Raw genomic sequence first — 16352 nt, forward strand, 5'->3', positions numbered from 1 at the left:
AGTCAGAGATCTAAATTTAAGCCAAGCAGAGTATATCGGTTCCATACTTCTGCATCTTATTTGCAACTGGCGCCTTTGTTACTTCTATCTTTATTGATCGTGCATTTTTTTATTTGATCTTCAGAGGGACTTTACTATCTGGAAAGGCATGTCTATTTTTCACCCCGTCACTTTTCCCAGCGGGAGCGTGGTGCCTTCCGGGGTGCAATGACATTATTGATGTTTGGCGAAATCACGGGTGTTAATTTTACCAGGAAGTGTCCAGCTTACTGGCTGCCTCCATGTGCTAGCCTAGCACAAACGTCCGGTTTCCACCTCTCCACCCCGATGATTCCACACAGTAGAATTTCCCACCGGAAGACTTCCATAATTCAAATGGGGTTAGAAGATGCAAAGGATTTACTAACAGTAAATCTTTGAGTCGTCAGAGATTTCTTCGAGCAGACGTTCCAATACTTCTTCTGTGGGTATTTCCTCCAAATTTCCGTAAAAGCGGATTTACCTTTTCGGAGAAGACGTTTAACTAAACCTCAACTTATTGCTTGTCGATAATGCTGCAGTAAGGTTTCAACTCTTATTATTTCAACTCTTTGTATTAAATTTTCATCGATTCTTCAGATATTGCCTATAAAACTAGAAAAATTAATTAGCTTTTTCATATAGCTCACCTTGTATACTCAATGGGAATAAAACCTCTCCATTGAACAAAAAATATATTTAGCCAGAAGTGTCAATTGGGGAGGGGAGGGGGGGGGGTCTTTTATTCCCCTAGATAAGTGGTAGCAGGATTGGCTGTTGACCCTCTTGTTTTCACGGGCATTTGTGTGGTCGAATGTAAACAGACACACACACACACAAAAAAAAAAAAAAAAAAAATACAACTACTTCCCAGTATGTCAGAAATACACAGTAAATTTCATGACATGTTTAAAGGAATATATGTGTATATATATATATATATATATATATATATATATATATATATATATATATATATATATTTTTATATATGTATATCTATATATCTATATATATATATATATATATATATATATGTATATATATATATATATATATATCTATATATATATATATATGCAATTCTAAACAGTTCTTCTTTTTTTCGAACTGCATCTTTTTGGTTTTCTCAGCTTTGACTTTTTTTAATCTTTTCAAAATAATCTGTCTTCCTTGTCTAAGGCTCAACACTTTCTTGTCTTTTCCAGGATATTTCTCTAACGATTTATCCTAAATCCAACGAAGTTGAAATGTCTTACCACATACCCAATTTGCATCCTGGACGGAAATATGACTTCTCAGTTCAGATTATATCTTCAGATGGAATTAGCCCCAAGAGCTCCATTGTCACAGTAGTCCCATCTTCAAAAGGTATATCCTTTTCTTCTTACCTTTGTAATTGGTTATGTTGGTAACTCACAGGTAATCACTGATTTTCAGCTCTGAAAACAATCAAGCGACGTTATTCTAAGGGTACTTTAAGCGAATAATTCTAGTCATATGATACCTGACAATTTGGATTAAGCAAGTTTCTGATCCTTACAAGAGAGTATTCTTGTTTGTATGCCTTCTTGTTCCGTAGACTTTGTTGCTAGATCTTCAACCAGCATCCAATAAGTCGCAAAACAGCACATATTTGGGTCTTATTACGTTCCAAAAGAAAGTGACGATAACGGCAAGACGATAGCACCCCTCCCCTCACCCAGAACGAGTGGTATATAGATGATAATTACACCTTAATATTATGTAATGAGAGCCATCGTCACCCATCTTTTCTTTAAGTATAAAGTAAACTGCTAGAAAATAATGATTTGATCTTCAGGAAAAGCTAAACTGCTCCCTTATTAAGTTAGACTTTTTGTCCCAATTCTTTAAGATCAACTGCTCAAACACAAGAGCAGTTGAATAGGAAGGAGAAAAATTTCTAAGGCACAATAAAATGATAGCGTAAGGGGTGGGGGGCTGCGGGGGGAACAGTCTCTAATATACGGCTCATTTTGTGTTCGTTCTAAGTTTTAATATTGCCCTGTACATTTATTCGGGAATAATTATTTTTCATTCATGTTCGTATTTCATAGTATATCCAGGATTGCCATAAATGTGGCATATATACATATACATACATATATATATATATATATATATATATATATATATATATATATATATATATATATATATATATATATATATATATATATATATATATATATATATATATATATATATATATATATATATATATATATACTATCATTGTAAACGAGCAATAATTTTATATTTATTTATTTATGTAAGTATGTATTTTTTCTCAAAAACGGCTCCACGTTTTCTCGAGAAAGTTGGCATCCTGGTATACTCTGACCTAAAAAAAAATGATTTAAGTAGGTCATAAGTTTGATAAAATTCGTTAACAGCCTTAATTTTGGGAAAAAAATACGTGACAGGCGTCATTTTTATATACATCAGTATTGCATTGACGTTGTCACGCTTATGCGGAAAAATTGAAGATTTTCATATATGAAGAAGCATATTAAATCGCTTAAGGAGCAAAAAACTGGTAATTCCAAAAATGTTTGTATATATTTTGACAAGTGATAACAACAATTCGAAAGAGTCTCTAACCATCACAAAGTTTATATTTAGAGTATAAAATGTTTATTATACATATAATACAGTAAATGTACATGCGACGAGGATAGATACAGAATTCGAACTGGTTCAAGTAATCTAAATTGGTGACTTATATTCAGCACAACATGCAGCCACACATTAGGACATTTGACAGAACTTCTTTTTTAGTTCGTCAGCTTCTAGGAATTATAGCATATATTCAGAATTAATATAGTCATCAAGGAAATGGGCTTTATCTAGGAAATGGCCTTTTGACAGTTCCTTAGAATTTAATTACAGGTATTAATCCAGAAAAACCTACTAAAGTTGACATATTTTCCCCGGGGTTTTCAAAATCTTTTTTTCACAAAAAAAATGATTTTCTATCCTCAAACAAAGGTTCACTTAACAAGAACATAAAATAAAATACTGAATCTAAAACTGAATCAACAAGACACAAGAAAATATTTTCCCAATTGGCACTTTTATTTCGCTTTATATTGTCATGCTAAGTTCGCATAGCTACACCTAATAGGAAAATTTGCACATCGTCAGAATATCTTATAAAAAAAAAAGTTTGAACAGAACACTTAAACAAAAATCATAATCTTCAACAGAAACACAATGAGATTTTCTTTTACTTTCCTTTTACCAAAGCTTTAATTCTTTTTTTTTCCCAAATCGTTTGGTTCTTTTACTATTCATAAAATATCAAAAGGAAGTAAATACATCAGTTGAGAAAAGTTGTCACACAGCTTTTGCTTGTCATTTTTATCTTTCTATTTTTCTTATTTCAAAGAAAGCATTTCTCCTGTCCAGTTAATCAGTATAAAACCTAGCTACATCCTCATTTTGACTCGACATACATTCCCAACACCGTTTATACTTCAATAACATACTAATCTTTCGCAATACTCTAAAATTTTTGCACCCATTCTATCAAATATAAAGATACGGCTCACTCGGTCTAATGTCTTCTCCATAGACATGTGACCCCCTAATGAGTAAGTGATCATGAGCCAGTTTTATTGCCGAATCTACTAAGACACTTGGCAGGACTAATTAAGCTGTTCTAGGGATCCCTTTGTCCTTGCCAACGCCTCCTAGGGGATAACAATAATGAACACTTTCCTTTAGAAACAGGCCGCCAAAAATATTCAACAGCCAAGACGCAAAATTGTTATCTGTCATTTTTCCTGGCACGGAACTCTTTTCCACCCTGTTGACTAATATTTTCTCTGGCACGGAACTCTTTTCCGCTCTGTCGACTATTATTTTCTCTGCCTTGGAACACTTTTCCGCCCTGTCGACTATTATTTTCTCTGGCACGGAACTCTTTTCCGCCCTGTCGACTATTATTGTCCATGGCACGAAACCTGTAGGGTTTCCGAGGTTCGGTATTCCACCGCCTACCTCTCTCTTTAACCAGGGGAGCTCAGATCTTCCTTTCCCAGGACCCTCTGAACTCGTTAACCGCTCAGACCTTCCTTTCCCTGGATCCTCTGAACCCGTTAACAACACCTGGTCCCTCAGTCGACCACAGTCCGCCACTTCACCAGCCTCATCTCTTTCGACACAACGCCTAACTGCGCCTGTGCCTAATAAATTAAATAACTTATCAGTCATCTGGTCCCTCGGTCAACAGCAGTTTGCCCCTTCACCAGCCTCATTTTTCTCAGTACAACGCCTCACTACGTCAGAGCCTTATAATAAATTTCTCATCATTTTCGATAATACACCTTTCTAGGTCAGTGCCTTATAGTAAATTCTCAGTTTCTCGTCATAATCTTGTTTTCGTAAAATTTCTGCTTAAAATTTCTGCTTAAATTCCTAATATGACACCTACATCCTGCACCAAAAAAAAAATCTACCTATCCCCTGGTCACGTTTTACGTCAGGCCAGTTCTGACGGAGTCCTTCATTCTGTCCTGTCCAACAAAATTCAGCATCTACGGTTGCTGAAAAAATTCCTACTTTTCTTCACCAATTGCATGTTCAATAGCTTCAAAACGCTGTGCTTTCTTATACGTTTTATAAACAGAATCATAATGATACTCTAATAAATATGTCTTAACATTTAGTCTCGAGCCTTCAATAAAACAATCCAGGCCTATACTATCAGAAAAACCTACTAATCCACCATACCCAGATCGATACGATTTTGTGGCGATCTGCACATTTTTATAAAACTGATACACTGTTTCACTGGATGTTTGCCTCAATTCAGCTAAATCTTTGAATTTATTTCCAGCTGTCTTTCCTGATAAATACGCCTGCGTCATTTCATTTTCAAAATCCCTCTAAATTTCTAATATTTTAGAAATCTCTATCCTCAAAAAATTAAGTAATGGCCCTGTTAATCTAAGTGGTACTGCACCTATCACCTGTGAGTCTGACCAGCCAAGCAGTGTTTTCACCCTTCTCTATTGGCTAAAAAAAGGTTTTTATCAATTTTGCATTTTCAAGAATTGGAATATTTCCCAGGGGATCCATTACTGGCCCAATTACTCTTTGATTCAAATTCTCCTTGTTGCTCTTACCCTTAATAGCTGTATCATTTATATCATCCTCAGAATTATCTCCCATATTTACACTACTTCTTATAGTGGCATTTTCTTTGGCCATTAAATTACCCACAATAGTCAAAAATTTTACGATTGAAGTGGGATTATAATCCTTACACGAAGAATCAAAACTCAAAGGGACATTTAAACTTTTACTTTTTATTTCCTTCAAAAAGGATGAAGCAATATCTTTATCGAATTCAGGATCAGAAGGATCTAAAATTCGAATTGCGCTCATTTCAAACGAGAAAAAAATGAGTAAAAAAAAATGAGTCAAAAAAATTAATTAAGTCAACGCTGTAAAAACAGGGCAAAGTCTTTATTCAACACTCCTAACATATTTCCTACTCACGTGCAAACTTAAAATGCATGACTTACGTTCGTAAATTGTCCTTCGACGTTCACTTTTTTTTCAAAAACTGGAATCTGGAGCGGGAACCTGGAACTGAAGCTGGAAGATGGAATCTGGAATCTTTGACGATGCAAACGGTAACAATTTTCAACTTCCGACGTCAAACGATGAAAAGTTTTTTAGCACATATCAATAACACAATTGTGCAAGAGCCGAAACGGTTTTCAGCGGATAGTCTCTACGCCACAATTACAGTTGAAAAAGATGAATTTTACCAAAATTTGAAGATTAAGAAACTTAAGGCGACATTGTAGGTGATGGGCCTAAAAAGAAAATGTTAACTTGATATGTAACAACAGTAGATTGAACTCTAGAGGATGGTATGAACTGTAATCCCCTCCAGCGAAAACCGCTGCACCACTTTGTAAAGTTTTGACTAGGACAGAAGCAGAATTTGAACTTGCTCAAGTAATCTAAATTGGTAACTATAGCATTTATTCAGAATTAATGTAGTCATCAAGGAAATGGGCTTTATCAAGGAAATGGACTTTGACAGATCCTTAGAATTTAATTACAGGTTTTAACCCAGAAAAACCTACTAAAGTTTACACCAGTGTCCCGACGGATTATCCACTTATGTTAGCTACTAATTATTCCTCCTGCCAGACTGAAAAATCTATTTAGTGCTAATTTTGAATCTAATGTTGAGTCCTCTAATGATGCCTCCTGGCAGACCGAAAATATTCCTTTTGGCAATTGTGATTCCAGCCCGCTATGTGGCCTCTCCCTTCCTATTAGTGCTGAAGAAAAAACTTTCATTGATCTTAGGGGAAATATAATTAAGAACACACTTGAGTCTGTGAATACAAATTGATAATGTCAAACCAAATGCAATTCAATTCAGAAGCAAAAATAACCCTAAACACACGAATATCAATGAAGGAAGTGACAATTCAAATATGAATTTAATCGGTGACCTAGTTCCAGAGGTTAGTGTTAATTTAAATGTGAGCTCAATTAATATTCCAGATCCAGAGGTAAGTGACAATTTAAATGTCAACTCAATTAATATTCCGGATCCAGAGGTCAGAGACAAATTAAGTATTAAACTCAGTTCCTGAAGTCAAACCAGGAAAAAATTCTGTAGCCTGCCGATTTCACTTGGCCAACAAGTTTATAAAAGAGAGTGATTGTACTTTTGTTCATCCATGAATGTTTTTTTTAACAACTAGTCACTGTAAAGACAGTTATTGCTCCCTTCCCCATTCCAAACCCTGCCATAAATTTCAAAGTGACCTGTGTTTTGAAACTAAGTGCATGTTATTACCTTTGAAAATCAGGGATTATCGTGCTATAGCCAAGTGCAGTAAAACCTTTGATATGAAAATAGTTACAAGTTCTCAATCAACCCACAAGCAGAGCCCCCTTCATTTGATTAGTAAAATTAGCTCATCAGCGCATACTCTTCCATTTTTATTATAAATCCACCCTGCTCACTCAAAAAACTTCCATCATTACTGCCGAGCAAAAAAACACATTTTCCCAACAAAATCCTTCCCTTCTTAACGCTCCAGCCAGTTAACCCTTCCCGAGTTGATCCCCCTGAAAATACCACCGTCTTGTATCCCTCCCAAATATTATCAGTCAAGAGTGACCCAGGTTTAAAAGATTTTGTGTCTTTCTCCCAAATCCTTACAGCCACCCAGGAGTCCCTACTTCTCTATATCAAAGTCTCATATCACCAGCCTCAAGAGTTGTAGTTCCTACCTCCATACTTATAGTACTGAAAAACCCATCCCTTAACCCCCAGCCCCCAACTGAAAAAATACATCTGTATGCTAATTGCTTCAAGTTTCCTAAGTTCCTACTTACCAATGCCAAGAGCCTAAACTTCGTAAAACTAACTGAACTCGAGAGTATCACTGAAATTCAGAATATTAACGTCATAGCTGTAATAGAGGTTCAGGCACAAAACCCTGAATTCCTTAGAATAAATAATTACTCCCAGTTCATTAAGCTTCACGTTTCCGATTCATCCTCTCGGAAAAAAGGCTGAGGTATTTGTTCTTTGATCAAAATAACCTTGAGCCGAAACTCGATTTCCACTTCTAACCTCTCCGAGTATGATGAAACCCTCTGGCTTAATCTAAGTCCTTTTGATATATTAGTAGCAGCAGTTTTTTTTAATAATTCCTCAAACCAAAATATCGACCAAAACGTAAATTTATACAGCAATTCCAGACTAGTGCTGACTTTGTTTTATCCAAGTATCCAAATACTGATATTTTTTACTAGGTGATGCAAATGACCTCAAGATGGATTTTGTTTGTACCTTTCTTAATATTAAACAATTAGTTAAAATTCTGACAATAAGAGGAAATACCTCTCTTGATGTAATTTGTTCCAATATTAAAAAGTTTTACAGTCCTCCCCAAGCCCTGCCTCCATTAGATGATAGTTACCATTATTGTCTCCTTTTATCTCCTTCTTCATCTTTCCTACATTCGTTAACAACCACAAGCTGATCTTACCGTCCCCTCAGTGATTCTGGTGTTTTTTCGTTTGGACCTTGGTTGTCTAAGGAATATAGGTCTGACATTTATGGTCTAAATAATCTTGATGACAAAATCCTTACTTTCCACAAACAAACTGAATGACAATTGTATGGCTCATTTTCGCGAAAAAGTTAGAAAAGATGCTAATATATAAATGATTATTTTAAAATACTAATCCAGGAAAAATTTAACTTATTCAAAAAAGGTAAACTAGAGGAAGCAAATAAAATAAGAAAATACTTAAAAAGAAATAAGAAAATCTGCCAGAACTTATTACAAAAATAAAGTTAAAGACCTTTGCCAGGATAAACCCAAAAATTGGTATTTCCAAATCAAAATACCTGCTTACAAGAGACCAGAACCGCTAAAATTTAATTTAAATGAACCTCCAAAGACAACAGCAAATAATCTGAATGAGTTCCATGCTTCAATTGTCCAAAACCTCCCTATCCTATGTAACTTCTAGTGTCGCAACCCCTTTTAAGGTCACTTACATTTTCCCATGTGACGTGGTAAATTTTCTTTTAAAAAATCAAGCACTTGCCCATTGGATATTCCTGTCCCACTTGTTAAAGCATTCAGTGATTACCTCTCAAAGCCCCTTTCCATTCCTTTCAATCAATGCACTCAATATGGATTGTTCCCTTCCCTTTGGAAACAATGTTTCATAACTCCGATAAAAAAGAAACACGGTAAGCCTGGCTTTGGTGGCATTTGTCCTATATCTCTGACTTCTATTTTTTCAAAATTATATGAAAGCTTTCTTATTGACTGGCTCAGGGACCAAGTCCATCCCCTCATTGATCCTAGATAGTTCGGAAATCTTAAATCTACATCAACCTGACATTATCTTATCCACCTCGTTGACTCCATGGGGAGACTAATTGAGAGACAAACACCTGGCTAAACCTAATTTCTGTTGACCTACAAAAGTCTTTCGACCTGATTAACCATAATATCTTGATAGAAAAACTTATCAAAAAATTTGAGGTTGAAACGTTCTTAGTCAAGTTCGTTGCCTGATTTCTTTCAAATAGATCACAGGCAGTCAAAATTCAAGATTGCTACTCCAGGCACCTTTCCATTCACAATGGTATTCCCCGAGGTACTATTCTTGACCCCCCTCCTGTTTTCCGTCATGATCAACAGCCTTTCAATGGATTACCCTGACAGGTGGAAATTTGTCAACGACCTAACCTTTGTAGAGACGTGGTCTAAATACATTTATAGCAATCCAATGGGTATCCCCCATGACATTGAAGGCGAGGCTTCTTCTCTTGATATGATGGTTAATCCTGTAAATCGACCATAGTATCTGTCAGTTTCCTCAAGCCCCCTCCTCTTTTCCTTCATCCTATTCCTCCTGAGATTTCAGCAACTTCCTTTAAACTCCTAGGTATTACCAAATAAATAAAAAATACATTCAATGAGAGTGCCAGAGAAAAAACCAACAAAATAAAACACGGAAATTCAATGTGAAAAAAACAACAAAACAACAAAAATCGAATGAAAAAAACAAAACATTAAAATAGGAATAAAATTCAATAAAAGCTAAAAATTATAAGAATTAAAACCAAATACCCAACAACCATAAAAGTGAGTCATTCAGTAATATCCGCGATTTGCAAAAAATCCTAAAATTTGAACCGCCATCGACGGATACTAGCGAATATAATTGTTTGCTAGTATCCGTCGATGGCGGTTCAAATTTTTGGATTTTGGCCATGTTAAATTCCCGCTTTAATTTGAATTGATATAGTGAATTGTCTTATTGAGCGGTTGACGGTCATCCGAACCTTTCAGTTTTTGGGCAATAGCATGAACAAGGTGAATAGTGCTAATTATGCTAAAATAGAATACGACTCTATGTTCTTGTTTATTTCGTATTTTAGAATGTGAAGAGATGTTCGGTTTCATGTTCAAAATAGCTATCGACTCTGTGCATGTAATTTTTAATGTGTACAATCTTATGAGCCTTTTTACACCAAATTAATTAAAAAAAAACTTTCATAAAAAAAGTTTTTCAAAGAAAAGTAAAGGCCATTTTGAACTTAAGCTCAGGAGATACAAATACCTGTTAAAATTCAAACTCAAAACGACCAGAAATTACTATTAAAGAATAAATGAAACTCAAAACGAACAGAAATTAAACAAACAATCATAGCAAAAAACAAACAACAAGTAATAATATAAAAGAATAAATACATCTTAAAGCGAGTAATGCTTAGATTGAATATGAAAATCAAGCTTAAAAAGAAAACAAATATTTTGCTATTAAAGTATAAATGAAACTTAAAACGAACAGAAATTAAATAACGAAATCAATTTATTTATTTATTTTATTTTTAACCCACTGTACAATAAATGTAAAATAGTGGAGTAATACAAACACAAAAAAAAAGAAAAGAACAACGACAATCTTACAACAAATATAATCACTAATAAATAAAACGGATAAGACTGTGATGTAGGCCCAACCAAAAACTAGCATCCTGACTGATCTTCGCTTGCACTGTTTCAAGCGAGGACAGAATTGCTATTGCACCACAACGACCAACAAGGCGCCTATTGCGCACAGCAAGCGGCAAATACAATAGGAACTTACAGTATCTAAAATAATTAACCTTCATTTGTTTCAGATCATGCTTAGTAAAAGACGGATACAGCCCAGAAGCGGATAAAATCGCATGGTCACAGAAACTACAGTAGAGTTTAGCAAGACCATGCCTATTAAAACGTCCACGGTTTGCAACTATTTTCGCATAACCAGCTTTAAGCTTATCCTTCGAATCACAAATAAATTTACGCCGGATGCTTCCAACGGATTCACATATAGAAATACCAAGCCATTTGATAACAGGGACACTAGGTACCATAAAGGTGTGCAAGCAAGGGGAGTAGCAGGGGGATTAACAGCATTAAAAAGTAAATATTCACATTTCAAAGTATTTAATGATAGGCCTATTTCACTAAGCATAGATCCAACCATGCTAAAATTCTGTTCAAGCCTCCTTTTGGAATGACTAATCAGGAGGAGGTCATCAGCATATGCTAAATAAGACACTTCCGAAAAACCAAAAAAACCACTGGAGGGAATCTTATTAATCACACTCGAAATACAAGCATTAAAAATATGAGGCGAAAGAACTCCTCCTTGCCTAACCCCGCATTTAACAGGAATATTTCCAAAAGCACATCCAATCGATTTCAATCTAACATATGAATTCGAATACCAAAAACTTAGCAGAGAAATAATCGATGGGTTTATACCAAGCTGATGTAAAGAATAAAAAGCCTGAGGGTTCACAACACTGTCGAAAGCTTTAGATATGTCTAAAGCACATATATGTAATGATTGACTTTTCGCTTGTGCATCCTTAAAAAGGAGAGCAAGCACCCGATGTGCATGTTGACAAGAAATCCCCTTTCTAAAACTAAACTGATTAGCATCATAATTCACAAAATCAATAATATAGGGAAGAAGCACATATTCAGAAAGTTAATATTGCAGGCGACAGTAATAGGCCTATAAGAATCACATTTATTTACGTCTTTTCCTCTCTTTACAATTGAGGTAACAGTACCACATAGGAAACTATCAGGCACTAAAGAACAGCAAAGACACATTTGAAAAAGTAGCTGCAAATGTTTTACAAGTTCTCGAGAATCTTTCCGTAAATGAAAAACACTTATACCATCAATATCAATAGACTGAGACTTCAGCCGCCTGATCGAATCAGTAATTATATCAGCTGACACAGGAGGGACGTGCTTTTGTTGCATTTTTTCGGGAAGGTACTTAGCAAGGATTTGGAAATATCGGCTATGTACAGCGAAATTAACACGGGAAAAAATATTAGAATAATGTTGGATCCAAGCTGATTGCGGAATATTATCACTCTTATTATCAGTAAACTTAGAAGAATTCGTCACAAACTTCCACTCTTTCGAACTGTTTGGAAAATTAACTCCAGCTTCACGGACGGACCGCAGTTGTCTTTAATAAGCCGTTTTCGTTTTACGTTTAATATCAAAAACAGTACCACGAGAGCGACGCCCACAAGCAATCCAAATACGTAACCAGAGCTTGGCCTGATTTTTCACTTTTTTTAAAAGAGGGTCATAATTCCAAACAAACTTTCGTGTGTTGGACCGAATATGTTCAATTGGGACAGCTACTTGTTCGGTTTTTTTCAAACATAAAATGATTTGATGATAATACGTATTCAATTGCAAACGAGCACTGGGTGAGGTAACTCCACAACAAAGGAGGTTATAAGGCACATGAATGGTACTCAGCAGGCTTGCAAGCATGGCCACATATAGAGGCCAATCACAACAAGTCCATTTTTACCGTTGAAACCACTTTTTTTCTACGGATTGGGGAGCATTTATTACTATTTTAGTTGTTACTGACACACACAGAGTTATGGGTATGTGGTCATAATCTCTTTCATCTTCATCAACGTGGACATTTGAAGTTGTAACACCAGCAGAGCATACACAGTGGTCAAGGTTAGACCGGGAGCCGCTGGCATGTATGTAAGTAAATGGAAGATCTTTTGTCAGAATCCGGAAACCAAGGGGGAGGCACTGGCAACTGGCAACTTCTGCAATTGGCAACTACATGGTCAGGAGAACGGCATCTATGGCAACAACCCGGGATCTGAAAATACTCAAAAACGCGGAAAATTTCATAATCAACTTTCAATCCAGTTTTAATGGCATTGATCTTAGTTGCAACATCTACAAACGAAATTTTGAGTGCATGGGAAGTTCCAAGCCTTGTTACGTCAGAGACTCCAGGGTATTTAGTAAGGCGAGAGATATCGTAATCAGTGCCTATACCCTTTAATAGACCAAAATATTTCTTTTCGATAAGTTTGGCTTCAGAGTTCGCTAAAACTGAGGGCACAGCCTTGCAAAAATCATTCACGGCCACATTATCGATTCTTACAACAAGTTTATCGTTAGAAGACCGTATGCTGCTAATTGCCTCATGACCGGAGATCTTGTCAATTACCTCTCTACGTTTTGCTGGGTTATTCAAAACCTAAGGCACATTCAAGATAACAACTGTGGCTAGATTATCATTCGCGGGGACAGTAGGTAATGCCGGGAAATTCATATCATAATTTGTGAGCTTAGAATCAATAACATCTAGAGTTCGGCCAACATTATTAATCTTGGTAGCTAAGCGTGAATATGCTACAGCCGGTATGGTAGGGACTTCGGTCGGAAATCAGATCACATAAATAGGAATAGTTGTGTTCTCAGAATCACATTTCCGGATTAAATCTATCATATCTCTGATATTGTTTGTAATTGCTTTATTGCCAACGCGCTTAGGACAACAGTCATCTGGAACTGTAGCTGAATAAAGTTCAATCTTTGCAGTTGAAACAGCCGAATTCTCGAAAAAATCAACCGCATGACTCACGATAATATCGTCGTCAATTCCGCTTTAATAGCAAAATATTTTTTTCGTTTTAAGCTTGATTTTCATATTCAATCTAAGCATCACTCGCTTTAAGATCTATTTATTCATTTATATTACTACTTGTTGTATGTTTTTTGCTATGATTGTTTATTCAATTTCTGTTCGTTTTGGGTTTCATTTATTCTTTAATAGTAATTTCTGGTCGTTTTGAGTTTGAATTTTAACAGGTATTTTTATATCCTGAGCATAAGTTTAAAATGGCCTTTACTTTTCTTTGAAAAAATTATTTTTCGGAAAGTTTTTTTAATTAATTTTTGCTCGTTTGTGATTGCAAAAAGTTTCAAGTTTTTATGGCATGGGGGGGGGGTGCTTACGTTCCAATTATTCTTGACTTTAAAAAAACGGATCTAGAACTTTAAATTTAAATCGAATGAGGCTTTTTTCAAAGTCTATACGATTACCTCTTTGATAAAAACCTTATATATGAACAATAGACAGCTTGCATAACTTGTGGACAGCGATTGACAACAATGCATGGATTGAAAAAATAGCTCCAATAAGGGGGTTTAGACGATTTCACTTGCTGACACAAAGGGATCACGACTGTTTTGACCTTAATAGGATTTTGTGTGCCAAAGCAATTTTACATCTATCTCAGAGTATGTATTTTAACCTTATAATTGGATATAATTATAATAGATTTCCTATGTGTTCTTTCCATAAAAACCCCTTCCCATAAGTTATAAACCCCCTTTAATAAGTTATGCCCCACGGCATAATTTACAATGCCTACCCCCGGGCCCTGGTGGGCTGTGTCGACACCAGAGTTTTTTGTTATCAGAACTTTTAACTATTTTAACAAAAGTCCATCTCAAAATTTTTATCTGATGCATTTAGGGCGTGGATGAGGGGGAGGGGATAGTCACCCTCAAATCTCTTTTGAATCTTAAAAAGTGAACAAGAACTTTCAATTTTCAGTCAAATGAGACATCTCCAAAGTTTTTACGAACATCCCTTCCATAAGAAATCATGGGAAGGGTTCCGAGAATCCTTAAATTACAACTCTTGCCCTGAGGGCTGTGGGGGAGTTGTCATCCTCAAAGACCTAATTTCCAGAAATTAAAACTACGTTTAATAAAATGGTTGTCTCAAAATTTGGATTGGATGTGTTTGGGGAAAAGGTGGGCGTGAGAGGGGGTTAGTTGCCCTCAAATTACTTTCGACTATTAAAAAGGGCACTAGCCCTTTGAATTTCCAATCGAAAGAGCCTTTTTGAAGTTTCTACGACACCACTTTCTATAAAAACCTTATATACCCCCAGGGCATAAATTAAAACTCTTGCCCTGAGGGATGTGGGAGATTGTCCTCCTGAAAAATGTATTTTCTATCTGGAAATCAACTATGCTGAAAGAAATGCCTACTTCAAATTTTGATTGGATATGTTTGGGGGAATGATGAGCGGGGTGGGGGGGGTGCTAGTTGCCCTCCAATCACTTTCGACTATTAAGAAGGGCAGTATCCCTTTGAATTTCTAATCGAATGAGCTTTTTTTGAAGTTTCTACGACAACGCCTTCTATAAATACCTTATATGCCCCAAGGTCATATCTTAAAACCCTTGCCCTGAAGGTTGTGGGGGAGTGTCCTCCTCAAAAGCATTTTCTATCAAGAAATCAACTACGCTGAACAAAATGGCTATCTCAAAATTTTGATTGGATGTGTTTGAGGAAATGATCGTCGGGAAGGGGGGGGAACGGGGCTTGTTACACTCCAATCACTTTTGACTATTAAAAAGGGCACTAGCTCTTTAATTTCCAATCGAAGAAGCCTGTTTTGAATTTTCTACGACAACGCCTTCTATAAAATCTTATATGCCCACAGAGCATAACTTAAAACCCTTGCCCTGAGGGTTGTTTTTTGCAAGAATTTCTATTGCCAGAATTAAAGTCATAAACATGGGGAGGGGGAGGGGGAGGGGAAGGGAGGATTGGGGTTTACATGGCTAAAAAGAACATATTTTATAGTCTTCTAACGACTATAAAGATAGCATAGTGGAGTTTGTATTAGAGTGGGAGGGGGGATTTACCTGAATATACTGGAGGGTGACCAAGGAAAATAATTTTATTTTGAAAATAAAAAAATGAAAATGTACTAAAGCAGAACTCACATTGTAAATCGATGTAGCCAAGGCTTCTAGCTCATCAATAATATTCATTGTTATATCCATTGTGTCTTGGAACTATAAAAAGTTTAATCACAACGCATGTCCTTTATATATTAAATCTCAAGGGCTAATTGAGATTTAATGGGTTAAACCATTTGTATGCGACTGTCTTATTGTCTTAGAATGAGATGTAACCGACTCTCTGATTGGTTTAGAAGGAGGCATGTGATCCTGTTTTCCCATTCCTGGATCATAACATTCTCCCTAGCGTACACCTGGACGAACAACAACAACAAATCAATTGACCTTGTAAATTTAGTTCCCCTAGATCAATACATTCCCCCTAGCGTACACCTGGACGAACAACAACAACAACAAATCAATTGATCTTTAAAATCCATCAAAGTGAGAAAAGTCCTGTTTTTTCATTCTCAGTGACAAAAACCATAAAACAGACATACATTGCTGTTGACATCCAAGAAAAACCACAAATAAATTGACCAACACACATAAGCATCCATGAAACATCCATCAAAGCGATAAAAACCCTGTTTTTCCATTCTCAGTGACAAAAACCATAAAACAGACATAAATTGCTGTTGACATCCAAGAAAGACAGCAAATAAATTGACCAGCACTAATAACCAG

At 35.8% G+C, this 16352-nt stretch overlaps 1 protein-coding gene across 1 annotated transcript in view; it reads left to right on the top strand.

Annotated features, from left to right (window-relative positions):
* Positions 1-16352, top strand: part of LOC148956330 (cell adhesion molecule Dscam2-like) — a gene marked incomplete at its 3' end in the record, with an annotated part of 359181 nt that overhangs the window by 284545 nt on the left and 58284 nt on the right. Inside the window, exon 21 of the mRNA XM_089090400.1 lies at positions 1227-1389. Within this exon, the coding sequence (XP_088946526.1) occupies positions 1227-1389 (163 nt within the window). The remainder of the gene's footprint in view (positions 1-1226; positions 1390-16352) is intronic.

This window comes from Artemia sp. Qi Xiang Cuo, chromosome 1 (assembly GCF_049724085.1).
Source record: "Artemia sp. Qi Xiang Cuo chromosome 1, ASM4972408v1, whole genome shotgun sequence".
NCBI lineage: Eukaryota > Metazoa > Arthropoda > Branchiopoda > Anostraca > Artemiidae > Artemia > Artemia sp. Qi Xiang Cuo.